At 39.4% G+C, this 18,481-nt stretch overlaps 3 protein-coding genes across 4 annotated transcripts; 1 reads left to right on the top strand and 2 right to left on the bottom strand.

Annotated features, from left to right (window-relative positions):
* Window positions 1-145: 145 nt before the first annotated feature.
* Window positions 146-1,446, bottom strand: LOC127748708 (protein mono-ADP-ribosyltransferase PARP12-like). The gene is made up of 3 exons (XM_052269325.1): window positions 1,015-1,446; window positions 653-868; window positions 146-588 (listed from the first exon to the last, which is right to left on the bottom strand). Exons 1-3 carry the CDS (start codon window positions 1,076-1,078, stop codon window positions 296-298), a joined length of 573 nt encoding a protein of 190 aa, XP_052125285.1. The 5' UTR covers window positions 1,079-1,446; the 3' UTR covers window positions 146-295.
* A 138-nt stretch (window positions 1,447-1,584) lies between these two features.
* On the bottom strand, window positions 1,585-11,595 carry LOC113212392 (rotatin). Its single transcript, XM_026431070.2, has 32 exons — window positions 11,383-11,595; window positions 11,070-11,257; window positions 10,672-10,982; window positions 10,357-10,582; window positions 10,073-10,222; window positions 9,757-9,975; window positions 9,389-9,666; window positions 9,076-9,274; window positions 8,768-8,991; window positions 8,453-8,693; window positions 8,149-8,358; window positions 7,847-8,062; window positions 7,595-7,768; window positions 7,366-7,501; window positions 6,764-7,277; window positions 6,473-6,690; window positions 6,256-6,398; window positions 5,802-6,168; window positions 5,482-5,732; window positions 5,160-5,368; window positions 4,988-5,084; window positions 4,665-4,908; window positions 4,416-4,557; window positions 4,140-4,339; window positions 3,710-4,053; window positions 3,533-3,635; window positions 3,255-3,451; window positions 2,955-3,159; window positions 2,647-2,858; window positions 2,423-2,563; window positions 2,221-2,347; window positions 1,585-2,144 (listed from the first exon to the last, which is right to left on the bottom strand). The coding sequence occupies exons 1-32, from the start codon at window positions 11,423-11,425 to the stop codon at window positions 1,882-1,884; spliced, it is 6,792 nt and encodes a 2,263-aa protein (XP_026286855.1). The 5' UTR covers window positions 11,426-11,595; the 3' UTR covers window positions 1,585-1,881.
* Window positions 11,596-11,643: 48 nt separating this feature from the next.
* On the top strand, window positions 11,644-15,778 carry LOC113212393 (transmembrane protein 18). 2 transcript variants are annotated; one of them, XM_026431071.2, is made up of 5 exons: window positions 11,644-11,765; window positions 12,245-12,362; window positions 12,460-12,514; window positions 12,607-12,700; window positions 12,778-15,778. In XM_026431071.2, the coding sequence occupies exons 1-5, from the start codon at window positions 11,703-11,705 to the stop codon at window positions 12,913-12,915; spliced, it is 468 nt and encodes a 155-aa protein (XP_026286856.1). In that variant the 5' UTR covers window positions 11,644-11,702; the 3' UTR covers window positions 12,916-15,778. The 2 variants fall into 2 exon arrangements, with proteins under 2 accessions (XP_026286856.1, XP_052125286.1); XM_052269326.1 differs by lacking the exon at window positions 11,644-11,765 and adding an exon at window positions 11,804-11,892.
* Window positions 15,779-18,481: the final 2,703 nt, after the last annotated feature.

Below are 18,481 nucleotides of genomic sequence, written 5' to 3'. Positions count from 1 at the left end.
CCCCCCTTGCGGTCTGAGCCCCGAGGCCCCGAGCCCGAGTACGTCTCGGCAGCGCCTTATCACTGAAGACTGCACTTTGCACAGTACTGTAACACTGAGACTTAAGGTCCTTAAGGTGTATTCCCCAAAACAAAAAATAAATAAATCGTTTTTGTGGTAAAATTTTATTATGGTTGTAATACTGGTTAAGTATATAAAACAAATGTATTCATCATAAACAATAAAAATTGATTAATAACATGTGTAAAATAAGTCGTCATAAAAATTTAGTAAGAGATGATTAGTTAGTAATTGATTAATTATAGGTGAGGACATACGCAGGATAGTATGAGTGCTGCTCAAACTTGACAATAACATCCATTATATCCTTGTTTTTGGCTGTTGTATCATAACGTAGTGGCTCTCTACCAGGAATTTCAGGAGGTTCACGCAATACAAGTTGAGGGTTTCTAACTTCTGGCACATTTACAATTTCAGATACTAAAACATAGCACAACAACATTGTCTTATCATTCTCCTGTTTGTCACAATAATTACTTGCATAACTTGAACGAGCAGAAAAAGATACACCAGCTCCAAAACGGTGCCCTGCAAACCAAAAAACGTGCTTTACAGCATGTAACAATGCATCAATTTTTAAGTGTTTACTCACCAATGTTAGTTCCATGTCGATTAACATCTAGGTTTGTTCTCAGAATCGATGAAATATTATCTTTCTTGGTTCCATGAAATACCTTCACAGTTCGTACATGTCCGTACCTGTGTACATATTCCTCCTCTTTTCTTTGGAACTGTTGCATCAGTACATCATTATGCACCTTTTCGATTGACTGAATTGTAAACCCTCTTGTATTATGCATTTCAAATACTATTAAAAAGTGCAATATGATTTTAGATTTTTAAAATTTTGAAGTTTTCAAGGGAAGTAATAGTAAAACCTGCTTATAATGTAGGTCCAAAGGAACAACCAGGTTACATTATATCAGGGTTTACTTAATTTCTAGCAATACTTACATAAAGAAACATCAGTGTAATCATCACTCTCTCGTGACAATTTCAGCCTTTCCACCACAGCCATTATGTTTCATTAACAATTGAGACAGATCAAACAACTCAGTGGTCAAGCTTTAGCTCCCTAGAGAAACATTCACTGAGATTTGGAGGCAGTGGCAGCAGACATACACTTCAGTTTTTCCCCTATTCCCCCTGCTTCTGCATGACCAGGGAAGCCACAACACCAACAAATAATGTTGTGAGGCAGTCAAATTAAAATAAAAAACTAAGTGCTGACATTGACTTGAATTCAATGAAGTACAAGGGGTCAGACCAATATTACACAATAAAGCATGCCAAATTTCTTGAAGAGTCATAAAAGCAGTGTCTTCAAATTTGAACCTTTCAGTAATGCCAACATGATTTCAGGCACCTCTATTTGCCTTGAGCTTTTTGCAGACTATGTGCTGCGAACTCATTTGTTCTGCTAAGTAGCACATTTGGTTTTTGTTTTATTGTTGGTTTCATTATTAAATATAAATTAGTGCATTTCTATCTGGTTGTAAAAATTTAAAAAATAAAACTGAATAATAAAGTTTTGTTATACCAATTTAATTGAAACTTAAACTATTAACACTCAATACAGTTCATTTAAATAGACTTATGCTAAGAATTAAATGATCACAGCATATCACAAGAGCTCTGGCAACACATCTGAGACTAACACAATACTGTACTGTAAATTCATTTTAACCAGTAGTACTAACTAGCAGAAAATTCAGTGTTTCAAGAACTGCTCACTCTTTACAACTTTTGTAAATTGAGCTGCAATTACAGAAGTAACTACCACTCAGCTATGTGGCTAGATAGTTCTCATAATAACAGATTTCAGGATAATGAACTTCGTGGCTCATGGCGCAAAACCTTCAAGACGCAATTCAGCAATTGGGCAACAAAGTCAGCACCTGGTTTGTGGCAAACAGCAAGTTTCCGCAAGGAATCCAGAATTTGCACATCAGCTCCAGCACACTTTGCTGTTAGTTTTCCTTTCTGATTGTTGGCGGTTAAGGCCCAAAGAGCAGCTGCAGCAGCCACTTGCTCATCAGTATCTCCATCTCGCAGCTTTTTGTTTAAAAGATGGACAAACACACCTAAAAATACCACCAATGTTTATTAGAAAACTATGAGTATAATTTTCAGGTTTAAGAACTTTATGAGAAATTTTACCTGAGCTAAGCATCCGTGGACGATTTATAAGACTAAAAGATATGTTGCGAAGAATTTGTAGAGCTAACTTATTATTCTTATTTTGACTTTCAGATAAGTTCAAGAGATACTCAAAAAAATCTGGAACCTGAGTTTAAAAAAAGTTGACTATAGGAACAGAAAATTGATTTAACTTTGATTTTTATATGTTATAGTAATGTACCTTTGGGATAACAACTTGACCTTCTTGGTAGGCAGAAAGCTGGACCAGCAGGCTGAGCCAAATGGTTTCAACATGCCTCTTTTGCCTATTTTTCTTTGAAAGACTGGAGTGGAGATTATGAATTCCACGCATAAGACACCCCTAGAAAAACATTACAAAGTCAGAGATAAAGCAAGAACCTAAGAATATGTAAGAGAATTTTTGAAACATAATAGAGATCTTGCCTTTGTCATGATGGTGCGACATTCTGGCACATGACATGCATTGCAAAGTATACCACTGACAGTAGTCAACACACTCAAATTGTGGTTTGATGTGGCAAGTTCAGTTTCTTGTAGAAAAAGGCTTATTAAAGCATGTAAAAGACTCTGAGATGATGGTGTTCGCCTTAGGCCTAAACCAGGCACAGAGGATGTTAATACCAGTGAATGAGAGGCTGAAACCAATTATGAAGCCAATTTTAAAGCTAGAAACAATACATTTGACCAAAGATTATTCTAAAACAATATGTGTTATTAATTTTTTCACAAACCTGATGGGCAACCAGATGTGAGGGTTGCTAAAAATCTCAAAACCGAAAGTAAAAGATAATGTTGTGCTTGGCACCATGTCCAGATTTTGTGAATGGAATCTGTTACTCCAATATCTGATGCCAACTCTTTAGCCTTTGTATTTTGTAATGAAATACTATTTAAAAGTCCTATAAGAAGATCCAAATCTTGTAATATAGGACAAACCTAGAATGGAAAAGGATATTTAGGAACACATGAAATACAAATTCAGTGATGTAAAAGTAGAATATAATTCATTACAACTCTTCTCAGATACCAACCTTTCTTTTAGTTGCAAGTCGCTTCATTGTCTCTCCAGGTTCTTGAATAAGATAATTCTGGATTGCTCCCAGTTGAGCACAAAGAAGCTCAACCAATCCTTGTTTTAATGCCATTGCTTTCGCACTAGCTGATGTTTCCAACACAGATGAGAGAGCACCCGCAACAGAATTTCGATGTGTTTGCCAATCTGAAGTCCCTGTGAATCAACATCAGTCAGAAGAGAGAGAGAGAGAGAGAGTTCCTTTACCTCCAAATTTCAATGTGAACTAACTTATACCTTTATAAAATTGGTCAACAGATCCAATCTGAAAACTATGTACATCATACAGTGCCAAGAGAGAATGGCAAAGCAAGGCACCAATCGAATCTTCCATATTAGTCTGTAAGTTATTGATAATTCGTTATATTAGAGCAAGTTAAACAGAAATTGAACAGAAAATAAATTCTAAATTACCTCTTTTGCAGCAACAAGAGATGAATTGAAATCAGCATTTACATCATCTAATAAAACTGCAAACGGTTGCCCAAATGCACTGGCAGGGTGGCTCAATAGAGATTGCAAACAGCCGAGTGCGGCACTTTGTAAATTTGTGTGCATTGAGCCTGAAAGAGCGATCGCCAGAACACTGGCAAGAGGCTCTCCCCGCGACCTAATGAGGAGCGAATGAAGTACAGAGTGACCGTTCTCTTCATGACAAGAGTTGTCACCAGCAGAAATGGTTTGAAGCTCTGATATAAGCCATAGAATCTCAGTCCACAGCTCATCACGTAGAGTTTGCAACGCTAAAGACTCGACAGCTGAAAAAGAAAATACCAGTTATGATGACTAAATATAAAGAGTACTGGCATTAAGTACTACATGTGTATCATTATAATGTACTCACAAAACAATGATGGATCAAGTAAAAGTAAAAGTTTATGGTACGTTTGTGGCTGCTGATGTATATATTGACAGTTCCCCACATCGCAAGAAATGCAGCGGCTCACTAAGCAACATATGCTGGCATACATTCGTAATGTGTCACAGTAAAGCTGTAATGCCCTCTGATTTTGTGAATCCATGGGAGGAACAGAGTTAATGCACCTGTTGGTAAGAAGCATAGTTTTTTTCAACTCTAAATAATACAAATAGTATACAAAAGATAGATAAAAAAATATACCTGATAAGATGACTGGAAAAACCTTCTTTTGAGAAACTATGGAGAATTTTGTCACTAATACCCATAACGGAATCAAGAAATTTGCAAAGACTGCCGATGAAAGATGGAGTACATGGAGCTCCAACAGCTTCTTGCTCAGATCCTTAAGTAAGAGTAAATAAGTCATGCAGGGATGGGTGAGCCAATACAATTCCAAATAATACCTGTATTTTTTACTGAACATTTTAGAAAGAGATATGTAGACTTTACCATTACTTCTTGGTATTAAAATGCATTGATCTGAGGGCAGGTGAGAAAAATTTGTTTCCCCTTTGGTTGATTCTGGAACTTTCCAATGCATTAATCCAACTCCAACATCTCCAGAAAAATGTCTGTTTGGCTCCCAGGAAGTGGCAAGAGATAGACAGTCAAGGATAACACATATCTCTTGTAGAAAGCCATTCTCAGATAGCCGTTGGAACAGGATATCTAAATTACAACTTTCTCCAGCACCCTAAGGAAATTAAACATACATTAGTGCTATCTTGAAATAAAAATGGAGACCTCAACAAAAACTAAGGAACCACACTGACCCAGTCTCCGCTCCATGTTCTGCATTGCACAAGGTTTGACAATAAATAAGCAGCTTGCTCACGAACAATACTGGCTTCACTGTGATCTAGAAGAATACTTTGGAAACACAAAACAAACATTACTTGTTTGCAAAAATCTAAATTTGAGAAAATAAATTATCTGCTGGCATACCATAACGGTGTCATCCAAATATCGGAAGACCCCATGAATAAATTTTTAAGATGTTCTTGGCCCTGGGCAGAAGTTGCAATTCCTGCAGCAAATTGCAATGCTGCTGCTCGTACAATTATTTCTCGACTTTGAAATAAAGAGGGCAACCAAGGAATAGTGATAGCTGTACTGCACATTCTTGTAGTAGTTGTCTGCAAAAAGTCCTCCCACTTCCGAGTAGGCATGTGAAAAGTTGTTAGTTTTTAGAAGTTTTGATTTAGATATTTACAAGTAAAAAAGCTTTAAAATTCTGTCAGGAAGTATGTTCTGACCCACATTTTACCTTTATTTCTTTATGCCTTTTCATCTCATCCAGTAAATGGTTAAGACAAAGAATAGCAGCTCGAGTAATACTCAGACCCATGTAAGAGCTTCCACCTTTTCCACATTCTATATGGAAAGCTTGAACTAACTCCAATAAAACACTCAAAAGTTCAGAAAACAAAGTTCTTAACTGAGCTCCTGACATTGCAATGCTCCAATCTTGTCTGCTCGTCAAATGTGTAATGGTCCATAACAGCCAGTCTAAGTAAGCTGAAAATATTTAGTTAGCAACGGCATTTGGGCAGAAACGACAAAATTCACACACAAAATTCGAGTTACCCAGATTGTAAAAATGTTGGGTGTCACTAGATTTTAAACAATTCACAATATTCTGGATAAGATGTGCCCAGTTTGTGTCATGACTGAGGATTGCTTTATCAGTGCTACTGGATAACACCTCTCCAACCCAGACATCAGCTTGTTCCAGTTCAGTTTCGCAACTTGCTTTGCGGTTGATTTCTGGTTTCTGTTTTGTTTTGTTATGAGTGTTCTTTTTCTTCTCCCCTTCATTTTCCTTATTGTTATCGGAATTAAAAGGATTGTTTGCTGATATTTTAATGGAAGAATCTTTCTTTATTGAAAAGTGCTGCTCAAAATCTGCACATTCCTTGACAACATTTAATAGTTCTTTGCAAAGTTCTTTCCACTGTAATAAAAAATAAAATTATTTTAGCTATAGCAATATTTGGATGTGAAAAAATGTTATTAGCAAAAAAATTTAATTATTATCTACTTTGGGTAAATGTTCAAGTTCCTGAGGCATTTCATTATCTCCAGCATAGCCAGTGTGAGCAACAGTATGGAACATGTTTGGTAGGGGTTGAGATGGGTGTTGCAGTTGTTTTGATAACCAACGTCCATCTTTAAAATGAAAACCTTGAAAAAAAGGAAAAAAAAAGTTAAATAGTTATGGTGGTATACCAAGTTTTGTCTAATGAGCATTACTTTACCTAAGTCGTATAGTGAGGACACATGTTTCCTCAAAAATCGCAGAATTAGCACCAATAAATTCTGATCATCTACACTTGCAGGAGCGGCCATTAGAAAGCGCCGAAATGTATGGCGCCAGGGTAAATTTTTATATGACTGCTTAAAATGCAGTGTGTCAGAAGATGATTGCTCTTCCAGATAATTATTCTTCTTTAATATCCAATAAAGAGACAAAATGCTGTGAAAATGCAATATGATGTCAGAAAACAGAAAGAATATTACACAAGGTACGTTTGACAAGCAAATAGTACCTTTTCAATACATCTAAGGACTTTGCTACTTCTGAGTGTGTAGCAGCATCTTGAATGTTTAGTAACTGTTTCTGGCACAAATTGAACATAGCAGAGGCTTGTAAAGTGAGTAAATTTCTTTCATTTAGTAACAAAGACGAAGACATTTGTTTTTGAGCATCCAATATTGGTTTGGAGAGTTTCATTCCAATTTGCCAAAAAAGTGGAGATTCTTTTTCCTTGAAGTAACTTAGGTTCCAAACAGTAGCTAAGAAAGTTTTTGATTCTTTCTGATGCATTAAGATATCGGTCATGAGTGGTTCAGTGTAATGGCTTGTTTTCCAATGTTTTGAGAAAACAAAAGGAAGATTCATCTTTAAACCAATTATATGTGGTATAGATAAACCTCGAACAACAAAGCCATCGACCAGAGCATGCGGCGATGCAGATATGACCACATCATTGTACAGGAGGACAGCCAAGAGTTGAGAAGCATTAACATGCAAATTTTTGTCAGATGGGAACATTAAGAGTCCTGTTAAAATAAAATAACAAAATGTAAGCAGAAATTTAACTTTTTCATCATTCTGTCTCCCATGTTTTCAATGGGTAGCAGTACATACCTCGTACAATACCATAAAAAATGTTTATGTTTTTTGAAAGCTGATGTCTTGAAATAGAATGATGAAGACTTATACTTTTTAAGATACTAATAATAGGCACTGCCACTTCAGGATATACGTCATATCTTTTCTCCAGCTAAAAAAAGAGAAAAAAGAAAAACTAGATGGTTGACATGATACAGAAGAAAATGAGTAGAGAAAGACAACAACCATGAATTTATCTTCTTACCAGAGCTGCATGCAAAAAATCAACTGACAAACTTAAACCAGCTCGTGAAAGGAATGTTTCATGGTGCCTAGGATCCTCCACTATGGCAGCAATTTGTGTGAGGGCAGATATAAGCATTCTAGGATCTAGTCCACTAGACTCAATGATTTCCATGACTTGAATTAAGCTGCTTTCCTATATTAATACAGAAATCCTAGGTTTACAGCTCCATGACAAGAAATGGTTCCATGTAATATAGAATAGCAGGAATACCTGGTAAAATGGTTGATCTGGAATATTACTAAGTATATCAACCGGGTTTTCAACAAGGCATACATGATTTGTAACACAGTTGTGAAGTGTAGCTATGTGTGGTAGCTTTTCAAATGCATCCTCTTCTTTTGTCAAAAGCCATATTAATCTTGAGAGGGCTTCTCCCCTAACAAATTCATCTTTTGAAAACATAAGACGTAAATTCCCTTTCAAGAGCTGCAGATAGAAAAACAATATTAGATATGAATTGTTGATGTTTACAGGACTGCATTTACAAAAAATGTATGCCATAGAAGTGAAACCTCAGCAGCTCCAAGACTCATTTGACTGCCGACATCAGGATTTAGCATTGTGATAATTGAACGTCCTAGTGATGAAGGTTTACTTGACCAACACTGCAAGAGTGGTAGCACAGGTTCTAAAGAGGATAAAAACTGAGCCCAATACCCTGAACCCAGAACAAATTTGCCCTTTAAGGCATGTAACATAATATCCTCAGCACAACTTTGAACCTGAAGTAAAGCAAACAAAAACATAAAGAGAAAAATTTATATAACTTATCAATAGTTTCCAGGAACATAGAGATATGTATTTGTACTTTCTCACCAAATCATCTTCACAAGATATTCCATGAGTAGTAATTTCAAGCAATAAGGGAGTATTAAACAGCAAAAATGCAAGTGATTCTGCAGGAGAGTGATGAGAGAGATTTCGTACACCAAGATGCTCCAAAACCAATTGGTGAAGATGCGAGTAAGCTTTCCGTCGCACATTTATGTCAGAATGTGCCAATAGTTTCAATAGAATACATGTAAGGGTATGATTCTCAGTCTCAGTTAAATGCCACCTTGAACAAAAGAACATCCATACAGAAACCCTCCTTCTAATAATTCTCAGACATTGTACTTTCAAAAAGAATACCTATTATAGTATTTGGAGCAGCCATTTAATATCAGTGGTATGAACCTATAATCTTGGTGGAATGATAGTGAGGTCAAAGCATACTCTGTATTCAAAACAAATTTTGAGCCATCTTCTACATTTTGCTGTTGAAGTAGCTCAGCAGCACTTTTAAGAGATTCTGCCACAACCAGTGTACTTTCGAATAACTTAATGCTGTCCACATCTCGAACATTTCTGAACGTCTGTAATTGTGAAGGGATTTTGCTTTCACATTTAGCCATTTTTTGCAAAGATACTGCAGGGAATCTAATGGATAGTAGTTTTACCTGAGTATATTGTCTTAAATCAGCATGAAGTATTGGATAAAAGCAATAAAGTGGACCATCGAACAAAACAGAACATAATGCTGATTTCATTTGCCTAGGTAAACAACGATCAGCAATTTCTAAAGGTACAAGATGAAGTAGGAGCTGACGTGAAATTGCAAGTAACTGAAGATGGGTCAAACGGCTTTCAATTTGTGATCTGCGTATTTTAAAGGAATAAAGAAGTAAACATTTTTCAGAATGCTACACACATTTTTATAACTATTATAATAACTAAAGAAAAATGTGTTAAAGAAAAGTTAAAATGACATACCGATCTTGCTGTAAGACACCACCCAGCATTTCTAGCATTTCATATAAATGTGTAGCAATATCCGTTGCCATTAGGTCAGTAGCTGGAGCAAGCCAGATTTGAGGGGTGACACAGTTAGTCAACAATCTGCTCAGTTTAAAAAGCAATGTAGTGCTTTCAGATTGTGTATCAACATGAGGAAGGACGTGACACATTGCAAGAAGACAGAATTGAGGTATGCTGCACTGTTGGAGCCGAAGCAATGAAGACTCTTCATTCGTGACGCTATTGGTGGGGATCTATTCAGAGGTCAAAAATAGTTGTAACACAAAAGCAACTTAAGACTGCATCACTTTAATTATATTAAGTGTTCATTGTAGATAACTTACATGTGTTTCACTGTAATGCGATCCCTCATTACTCTTATTTGAAGGTGAAGCAGATGGCTGGGTCGAAATGGATGAGTCTTGTAGTTCTGACATTTTACCGATGTAGTTCCAGCCTGCTGTTTTGCTGAGCCCTTCAACATTGCCTTGGTTTTCAATGTTGGAGAGCAAAGACTCAGCTGATATTTGAGATGCAGTGTCTTCATCATAATGCAAAAGAATCTGAAATTATATGATTTGAAGATATGGATACGACAACTTTAAGATTCATAAGGTTTTGATTTACCACCACTTTTATACACTATATCCTGCTTCATACCTCTTGTTTTAAGTTTGACATATTGGGATCTCGATAACATTGGAGTTGTTGAAGCAGGGCATTTGTGAGAGTTAAAAGGCAAGTAATAATTAAACTTGCTAATTGATAATCATCCGAACATAAACATGATTTCAACCGCCGCATAAATGTCTAGAAAGATAGAAAATAATTTATGCAACTAACAACATTTAGAATACCAAGAAAATAATTGTTGGTCTCAGACAAAGGACATTTTAAATATTCACTCAAACTGTATTATGTATCATATTATTTTCACACATTACCGTAATTATATCAGGTCTCTGCAAAAAAACTTCTGGGGGAAAATCTCTCATCATGACATCAGTAATGAAAGAGCATGAATTCAACAGTTGCAAACGGTCGACTGGGTCAGTTAAGGAGCTTTCTACCGCTAAAAGCACATGCCGATCTGTAGATATTAAGGGCTGCCACGGGAGTAAAATATTGTTCAAAACGTTGCTAGAGATGACCTCAAACTGATCCTGAACCCTGGGGAGGAAAACAATATTTATTAACTATTTATGCGGAGAGCAGAGTCAACATTGTAAGAAAATAATGTGACTAATTATTATTTTTACTTGAAACTTTCAGTGGAGTCATGCAAAGTGAAGTTCTCTTGCAGAGCTTTCTCAAGTGAAGCATCCAGGAGGCAGGCACCCTGACTACTGGTAGTATGTAAACCATCATCTGGTAATTTATTGCTTGGTTGTTTATAAGAACATGTTTCAACTTCCCTTTCAGTTTGTATAATTTGAGCTCTTTGAACAACACCAACAATGTCATCAAGGAGAGGACAAAGTTCTGACGGGAGATTTTCACGTATTGTGTTGAGAGCCAAGATCATCCGTTGTGCTCCTATTTGAGCAACAAGGTGTTCGGATTCTTTCTCCTGTCAAAACAAATCCAACAGCAGACATAAATACATTAGTTTCTTAGACTTCCAGGTAAAGTCCAAAATGAACATTATTCAGCTTACTTTGAGAATCCTCAAAATCAGGCTGAGAACCTCCTCTTGAGAGGGGCAAGGCTGCAAACCAAACCATTCTAGCAATTTCACTAAGAAATCCTTGTTGCTAGAGAGTTCTGAAATTTTTATGAATCCTCGGTCAAGTTTTAATAGGATAGAGTCAAGAGCACGCTTACGAACTTCCTCCAAGCCATGACCTGTAAAACCGACATTATTTGAGATATATAGTATAAAATAGTGAAATCAAACAAGTAGCGATAATAATAATTGTAATTAAAATAAGACATTAAGAGTGTTGATGGTTAAGCCATGGGATACACACCAAGCTTCCGGCATAACGATAAAAGCAAACCGGAATCTGTCATATCAGATAAAAGACACTACTCCGGAGCAATACTTGAACAGTCCAAAACCGAGTGTTGGGGAAGAACCACCATCTGAGTTGTTCAATTTTAGCGTCAAAATATATAACTGACAAGCTCTAGGACTGACTATACCCGCCCAAATCCGACGCAATGTCGGCTCGGTCGCGCGGTGATGCGATTGGCTGACAGCTTCGGGAATATCCGAATGCGTTCGGCGATTCGGGTTACCACCATTCCGAACGCCTCCCGTGTTTTTCTTTGGCCGTGTGAGGTAAACATGGCGACCATCCAACCTCTTGATTTAGATGAACTGAGCGGTATTTGGAACTTCTTTGTGAGCGTATGTATCTTCCGAGACAGATCTAGGAACTAGGGAATATAGGGGCACTCTGGTGTACACACAGTCGATTTGTTTTTCTGTCTATGACACTAATTAGTGCGGGTTAACGAACGGCTGTCATGTCAAGGTTAGGTATCCTTTAATTATGTGAAGTGAATATTTTATGAGTAAGCACCTTTCGAGAATTGTTTTGACCTTGCGTCTCTAATTCAGTATTTGTTTCACTATTCGTATACGAATCGACCGATAATTTTCTGTCAACGAATTAGTCACACAAGCTATGGGTGCACAGACTTGACATATCATCTGATTCAATATTAGCGTTGAATTGAACATTGAAAAGATAGTGGTCATGTAAAGCACATCACCTTTTTTTTTCATTTCAATTTATGTATTGCTAGAAATTGTTGTGTGTATTAGGCTACTTTGTCCTTGTGGATGTCTAATGTTACATAGTTGTTTGCTTTCCCATATTTCAGATCGAATGGAGGGATCCGTGCATGTTGGCTCTGATAGTGTTTCATGTAGTTGTTACATCCATGGTTCTTCTTACAAGAAACCACAGCAACTTCCAGATAATTCTTTTCTTTATTTTACGTAAGTTTTTCTTGATCACATTAATGTTAAAATGTACAATTCTAGTCTAATTGGTGTGTAAAGTTACTGATGAAATTCTCTTGAAATTTTTTTTTAGTGTTCCTGGTATATTTCTCAGAAAATATTAATCAATTGGCATCAAACAATTGGAGGTATGGCTTTATGGTTTTGAGACAGTTTATGTAGTATTAATTTGTTATCAATTGTTAAACTAACATAAACATGTTTTGATTGGATCTTGTAGGTTGATGGCCACTCATCAGTATTTTGACAGTAAAGGAATGTTCATCTCTCTGGTTTTCTCAATACCCATCCTCCTGAATTGTATGGGCATGGTGGTAAGTTAATGTCTCAATCTTTTTGAAACTTTTTACCCTGGAGGGTTAAAAATCTGATAAAATCTATCCACTCTTAGGCATCATGGCTGTATCAATCTAGTCAACTTATGACGAAGCTGAAAAAAGCTCAATTGAGGCAGCAAGCGCAGTTGAATGCTCAAGGAAAACAAGCCTCCATTCATGGTGCTTCTCAGCAACATTCCAAGCAAGAGTGAGCTGTGTTTTGTGGACCCGACTTCTGGCTTTTGAACCTTTGCATCTATTTATGTTGTTTCTTCAAGATTTTTTTCAAGTTTGTCAGATTTTGACTCCGGCATAATTCTTGGTTTGTCTTAAAGTTAGGTATATGCCCACTAATGTGTTTCTTTTACATCACTGATTCCTGCTAATTTGAGTGAACTAAACAATTAGAAAGTTGAAGGAAGCTTAAGCCATGCATATTTGTCTTAAAGATCTCTTTGCTTCACTAGATGCCATTTGAGCAAATTAGTGTGATATTGACAATGAAATAGTTTTAGACTGCAGTTAGTTTTCTTTTGCTGTTATCGTTGTATTTTGTAGTAGCGTCTTTATACAACATTTAACATCTACTGTCAAAGACAAAGGGAATCCCTCCATTTTCAGGATGATCTGTCATACTTACCCCTATACAGTTCCTTGTTGATGTATCTGAAATAATCGAATTTGTACAGCCATACAGATGAATGTTTTTTTTTCTCAACAGAGCTTTGCCTAGTACGTAATATCTAAAGGTATCTGATAAGCTTTTATTCCCACTATTGCAACCTCTTTACCAGTCAGTTTTGCATTGTTGTTGCATTTTTATTACTTTGTTTACAGTACAACAAATTTAACAATGAAAATGTGACTTTTTCTCTATTTTAATGAGAAGTAGATACTTTTCATAGAAAACTAGAGCACTCCATATTCAAAGTTAACAAATTTTGATAATAGCACGTATGTATTTACTTGCCAATTGGCAAATTGATTCCATAATTTTCCTGTTTATCTAGCCTTTGATAGCCACTCTTCATAAGAAGCTACTTCAAAGCTGGTTCAGGATTGATTCATATAGAGGCTATTTTCTTTTCTTTTTTTTCTTGTGGTAGCTACTTTAAATAGATGTGACCCCTCAAATTATTTCCCTGGAGGTATTTAAATTGATAATTGCTATGAGACATATTTTAACCCAGCATAATCATTTCTTCTCTGTGATAACTAAAACATCTTTTTAGATAATTTGGAGTGTGTTTGAACTATCATAATTTAACTGACATGGAAGAGTAATGGTGATTTCTCAACAAGAATGGTGTCCCTACGCATACTTGTAAATCCTATGAGAGTGGAATAATGTGAAAAGTTTATAGGAGGATATTTAATGCAGTATAGGTTGGTATGATTGTTGGTTTTTTTCTTGCATTCATTTGTAATTTGTAGAATATTCCATACCAATTTTAGCTTCTTTTATTGTGCGTGTTGCGTATGTGTGTGTTTTCCCGTAGTGATGAGGTTGGTATCAAAATGCTTTCAAATCATATTTTCAAAACAGTATCAAAGTATTTTTATTCAGTATTTTCATGAAGAAATGGTTAATACTGGAGGAGGATAGTGTTGTATAAGAATGACTGAAAATTTAACTTGTGATTTTGGAATGGAATGTCTCAATACAGACTGTAATATTTTCTTGAAAAGGTCATTTGAAACTAACTTCATTGGCTTCTCCTGATCCCACCAAATATTTCCAGTTTTATTTTTTAGTGTTACTGCCCAACTTGAGGGTCTGATCAAGTGTACAATAATTTCTATAGTGTGTTAAGTCTGCAAGTTACAGGTTCTTTTTCTGATCTATTGCTAAATTTTAATTATCATTGTAGTGCATTCAATCTGGATGACAATACAATATTTGTTCTTGTTTTAGGCTGTAGCGTGTGTCCAGCACTGTACATAGTGTTCAATATGACATGATAGTGCAATTTTGTTTGCTATTCCTTTCTCTCCTGTTTTGGGTTTGCTAATATGGGTCGGTAGGTGGTGGTGTAAGTAATTAACTTCTGTGCCTGTACCCGTTTTCATTTATTTAATCTATCGTCAGGTTTTGGCAGGATTTACAATTCCTCACTGAGGTAAAATAATGAAGTATACAATACATGTTTTCATGGCCTGTGTGGATGAATAGTGAGTTTATGTTCCCCCTTCAATTTAATAATAGTAGAGTTAGTCACAGCCAGAGTTGCTACCATTTTGTGCAGGAGTAACCACATTTTACTTTTAAGGAAAATCAAAAATATATGAAAGTGGCTATGAACAGTAGTAGGTATTGTCATAGTGAATTTAAATCGGTGAGAATTTTTTTGTTTTCTTCTCTTTTTTATATCAAACATCTTATCACACTTAAGCCGTATGAAAAAATAATCCTGGTGTTTCATGCTTAACAAAACCAACTGAAGAGTACTAAACACAAGAGTGCTATGTTATGTGTTACTGTAGAAATGTTCTACATCCAATTTTATCGTGTTTTATTTTTGTTTATTTTAATTTTGCCTAATTCAGGTGTTACCAATGTGTTGGCTTGATAACAAGAACAGGCCTCTCAGACTAGTCAAGTGGTACTTGCAAGTGTTATCTGTTTTCTGGTTTTAAGCCAATCACTTATTTCTGATTATTCACCAATGTAAGTAGTATAATTTCTTAGATAAACTCGGAATCTGGAAGGCTATTTTTGTGTTTGTACTAAGAGTTGAAGTGCCATGCCAAGAATACTCAAAATTCTCTGGTTTGCTATTCTTTGCATGTTATTTGTAACTCTGGTAGAGAGAGACTCAAAAGATCCCACTAATTTTGTACGCAGAGTAAACTGTCAAGTAGGTGTCGAACTTTTCAATGAATCTCAATAGTTTTACTATCAAAGTTTCCGAGTTCATTGAGGTACTTGTTTATTGCATTCCCGTGTCACACTTTTGCTTCCAGCAAGAAAATTATATTTGTACTTAGCACTTTTATCAGCAACCACTGTTGAGTACAACTTAGTGCACTTAAATGTTATTATTGATTAAATAAAGACTGAGCCCCTGTTAAAAATTGTAATCATTTGACATCCCAAACTTACCACCTCAACCGCACAAAACACGCCCATGAGTTTGCACTTTCCCTCAAGCCAGCTTGCCCTTGGAGGAGAATAAATTTTTTAAATTCATACTGGGGGGGGGGGGTAGGTTCCTCACTCACTGCGCTGAAAGGATTCATCCGCAGCCGTGCAAACTACAAGCGATAGCCAATTAAGAAGGCATGCCGTTAGGGGTCGTACCCAAACCACGTGACCTATAGGTGGAGGGGGGTACAAATATAATGGGGTCCGAAAAAGGATCAGGAACATCGTTGGGAGTCCATTTGTACCCCGGGTACAAATATCATGGGGTCTCTATGGACTGCAATGATGTTCCTGATGCTCTTGGGACCCCATGATATTTCCCCCCCCCCCCCCCCCTAAAAGTCGCGTGGTATGGGTACGACCCGTTATCAGCCCTCGTGCGGGTCAGTGTGCGTGTGCGCGCGGTGCAGCTCACTTCCTCTCCTCCTCGGCCTGCAGATGCGGCTCCACCACACTATCGCGTGCGACCGTGATCACGCTGCCCCGCTGGCCGCGCCCACCTATCACTTCCTGAGAGAGGGCGGGCGGCGCCCAGCCCGGGCGCGAGCGGCCGGGAAATGACTAGTCAACTCGACGTGAGATATTGGTGTCGATGTATAACTTCATAAATGTGTGGCCACATCAACCTGACCTCTGGCGCGCAGCCCACGGAGCAGCGGGGCCACGCCGCGTGGCGGGTAGCACCACCCCCTCGAGGCCTCTCCACACACCGGGGCGCCACCTCACCCCTCTTACCCCCCTCCTCCCTCCCCCGGCACTGAATGGCCAGCAGGCCCCTACCATTTTGGTCCGTTCACAAGTTACGTCGCTTTTTATAAAAAAAATTGGGAGGTACATTTTACCATTAGACAGAAACAAAAGTAGATCACCCCCTTCTTCGTTCCCCCATCAATAATCGACGTGATTCGTGCACGACCCCCTGCTCGACTGTGGGGGCTGGTGCGGCCCGCCCCCTCCACCCCCTCCCACTCGCCCCGGCGGCCCCCTCCCACTCGCCCCGGCGGCCCCCACACACTGCCGGTGCCCCTTGCGGTCAGACGGTTGGTCAGACAAGATGGAAATCGAGTCGGAGGCGCCAAATTATACCATACCAGGGGCCCCCGCACTAACGCCGGGTGCACGCGAACGTGTTGCTGGTTGCGTGCGTGGTCGACCCCCCGAATAAGTGACCGCGGTGCAGGCAGCGCATGCGCCTACTTTTCTTGGCCATTTTAGCGCACTACTTGGCTATGACATTTGTACCCCGGGGTTCGAATAACAAAACAATTATCGTGGCCTCCCAAACACCCCCACCGAACAACAACAACAACAAGTTCAAATAGCGTGGAAAAGGTACCCCCACTTGTGTGTGCGACCCCAAAGATATGTCCACAGCCCCGTCGCGTCGGGTCGGACCGATAGATTCCGACCACACATTCTCGTCGGCTTGCTCAGCCCTGTTGCGCACGAGCTCGTCTGCTCGGAACGAGCTTCCCTGGAAGGGAAGCGGTAGCGGAGCGCGGGCCCCGGGCCGGGGGGAGGGGGCTCGACGCTCGACGCCCGAGACCCCTCGCCCCGTCCCCCCGTCAGCCGCGGCCGGCACCCTGGTGGGATACCGACGAGGCCGCTTCGCCCTGGTGTGTGGGAGGGGCGGCGGCGCATCGCACCCTCGCACTTTTCGGCGGAGCTGTACCCCCAACCCCCAGAACCCTTAATTGCGTAATTCAAATTGGGGCCCTTTTATTTCGGCATCTTTTTAGACGCTGTATTAGTTAACTCTCCAGAAATAAATGACATAAAATACATCCATGCGGTGAAATAAAAGTGTACCTTAACTCGACAGCCTGACAGAAAAAATTATTTACCCCCGGTCGCGGATCGGTTTGCTTAGCGAGTTATATATCGCCTCGATGCATCGGGTGCGTGCGCTGCTGGGGCACGCCGCGAATCTGACTCGGTGATCGGTCGAACCGAAAGGCCCATCGCGAGGAGTAATGAGATTTTAACTATGTTTGTAGTAAATCAGCAGCAACAAAAACAACAACAACCCAAACCCAAAGCACACACTGAACCCTGCAATAATAACCGGAGAGCGAAGAGCCGCGAAGAAGATGCGCGCCAAAGTTCAAGTTGCCGTGTGGCCGCGTGACAATCAGTTGCGACGTGCAGCTGCAGCACGGGTCGCGCCATCATCAACGTCGCCGTTTTGGGACAACACCACCAGGTCGGCGATTAGGAGGCTCACCCATCCCCCGGCGGCCCCGCGACCATGACCAGGTCCCGCTGCTGCTGCTGGGCTCGTCTATGATAGGCGGCCGGAAGACGACGCGCTCCGACGGGCAGGGGCGGGTCACCCGGGACGGGTATCGCACCGCACGGGCTTTGGCTGCGACACGCCGCGCCCCGCCCGCGGCCGGCACCACCTCGCACACCTCCCCCACCGCCCCCCGGCGACCGGACCGGACCGGACCGGGGGTTCACACGCATCGCCCTATCCGACACAGGCCGATTCATCGGCTTCATAGTGTGTGTGCGTGTGTGTGTGTGTGTGTGTGTGTCTGTGTTGGGTCCAGGTCGCGTGGGAGATGCACCCTCGCTTGCCACGCGCCGCGTCCGGTCCGCGCTCCACTGGGGCTTAGAGTCACCCCCCCCCC

The sequence above is a fragment of the Frankliniella occidentalis genome, unplaced genomic scaffold (assembly GCF_000697945.3).
Source record: "Frankliniella occidentalis isolate FOCC.00 unplaced genomic scaffold, Focc_3.1 Scaffold89, whole genome shotgun sequence".
NCBI classification, from domain to species: Eukaryota; Metazoa; Arthropoda; class Insecta; order Thysanoptera; family Thripidae; genus Frankliniella; species Frankliniella occidentalis.
The sequence above is the reverse complement of the archived record's forward strand: the minus strand, read 5'-3'. Positions and strand labels throughout refer to the sequence as shown.

What these genes read in the sequence shown, in the direction of transcription:
- LOC113212393 (XM_026431071.2), top strand. Translation starts at nt 11,703, where the DNA reads ATGGCGACCATCCAACCTCTTGATTTAGATGAACTGAGCGGTATTTGG. An exon ending in TTTGGAACTTCTTTGTGAGC is followed by an intron (nt 11,766 to 12,244) that starts GTATGTATCTTC and finishes CCCATATTTCAG; the next exon opens with ATCGAATGGAGGGATCCGTG. An exon ending in TTGGCATCAAACAATTGGAG is followed by an intron (nt 12,515 to 12,606) that starts GTATGGCTTTAT and finishes TGGATCTTGTAG; the next exon opens with GTTGATGGCCACTCATCAGT.
- LOC113212392 (XM_026431070.2), bottom strand. Translation starts at nt 11,425, where the DNA reads ATGACAGATTCCGGTTTGCTTTTATCGTTATGCCGGAAGCTTG. An exon ending in TTTTCCAGTCATCTTATCAG is followed by an intron (nt 4,340 to 4,415) that starts GTATATTTTTTT and finishes TCTTACCAACAG; the next exon opens with GTGCATTAACTCTGTTCCTC. An exon ending in CTCTTGTTGCTGCAAAAGAG is followed by an intron (nt 3,636 to 3,709) that starts GTAATTTAGAAT and finishes AATAACTTACAG; the next exon opens with ACTAATATGGAAGATTCGAT.
- LOC127748708 (XM_052269325.1), bottom strand. Translation starts at nt 1,078, where the DNA reads ATGGCTGTGGTGGAAAGGCTGAAATTGTCACGAGAGAGTGATGATTAC. An exon ending in TTACACTGATGTTTCTTTAT is followed by an intron (nt 869 to 1,014) that starts GTAAGTATTGCT and finishes ACTTTTTAATAG; the next exon opens with TATTTGAAATGCATAATACA. An exon ending in TCGACATGGAACTAACATTG is followed by an intron (nt 589 to 652) that starts GTGAGTAAACAC and finishes TTTGGTTTGCAG; the next exon opens with GGCACCGTTTTGGAGCTGGT.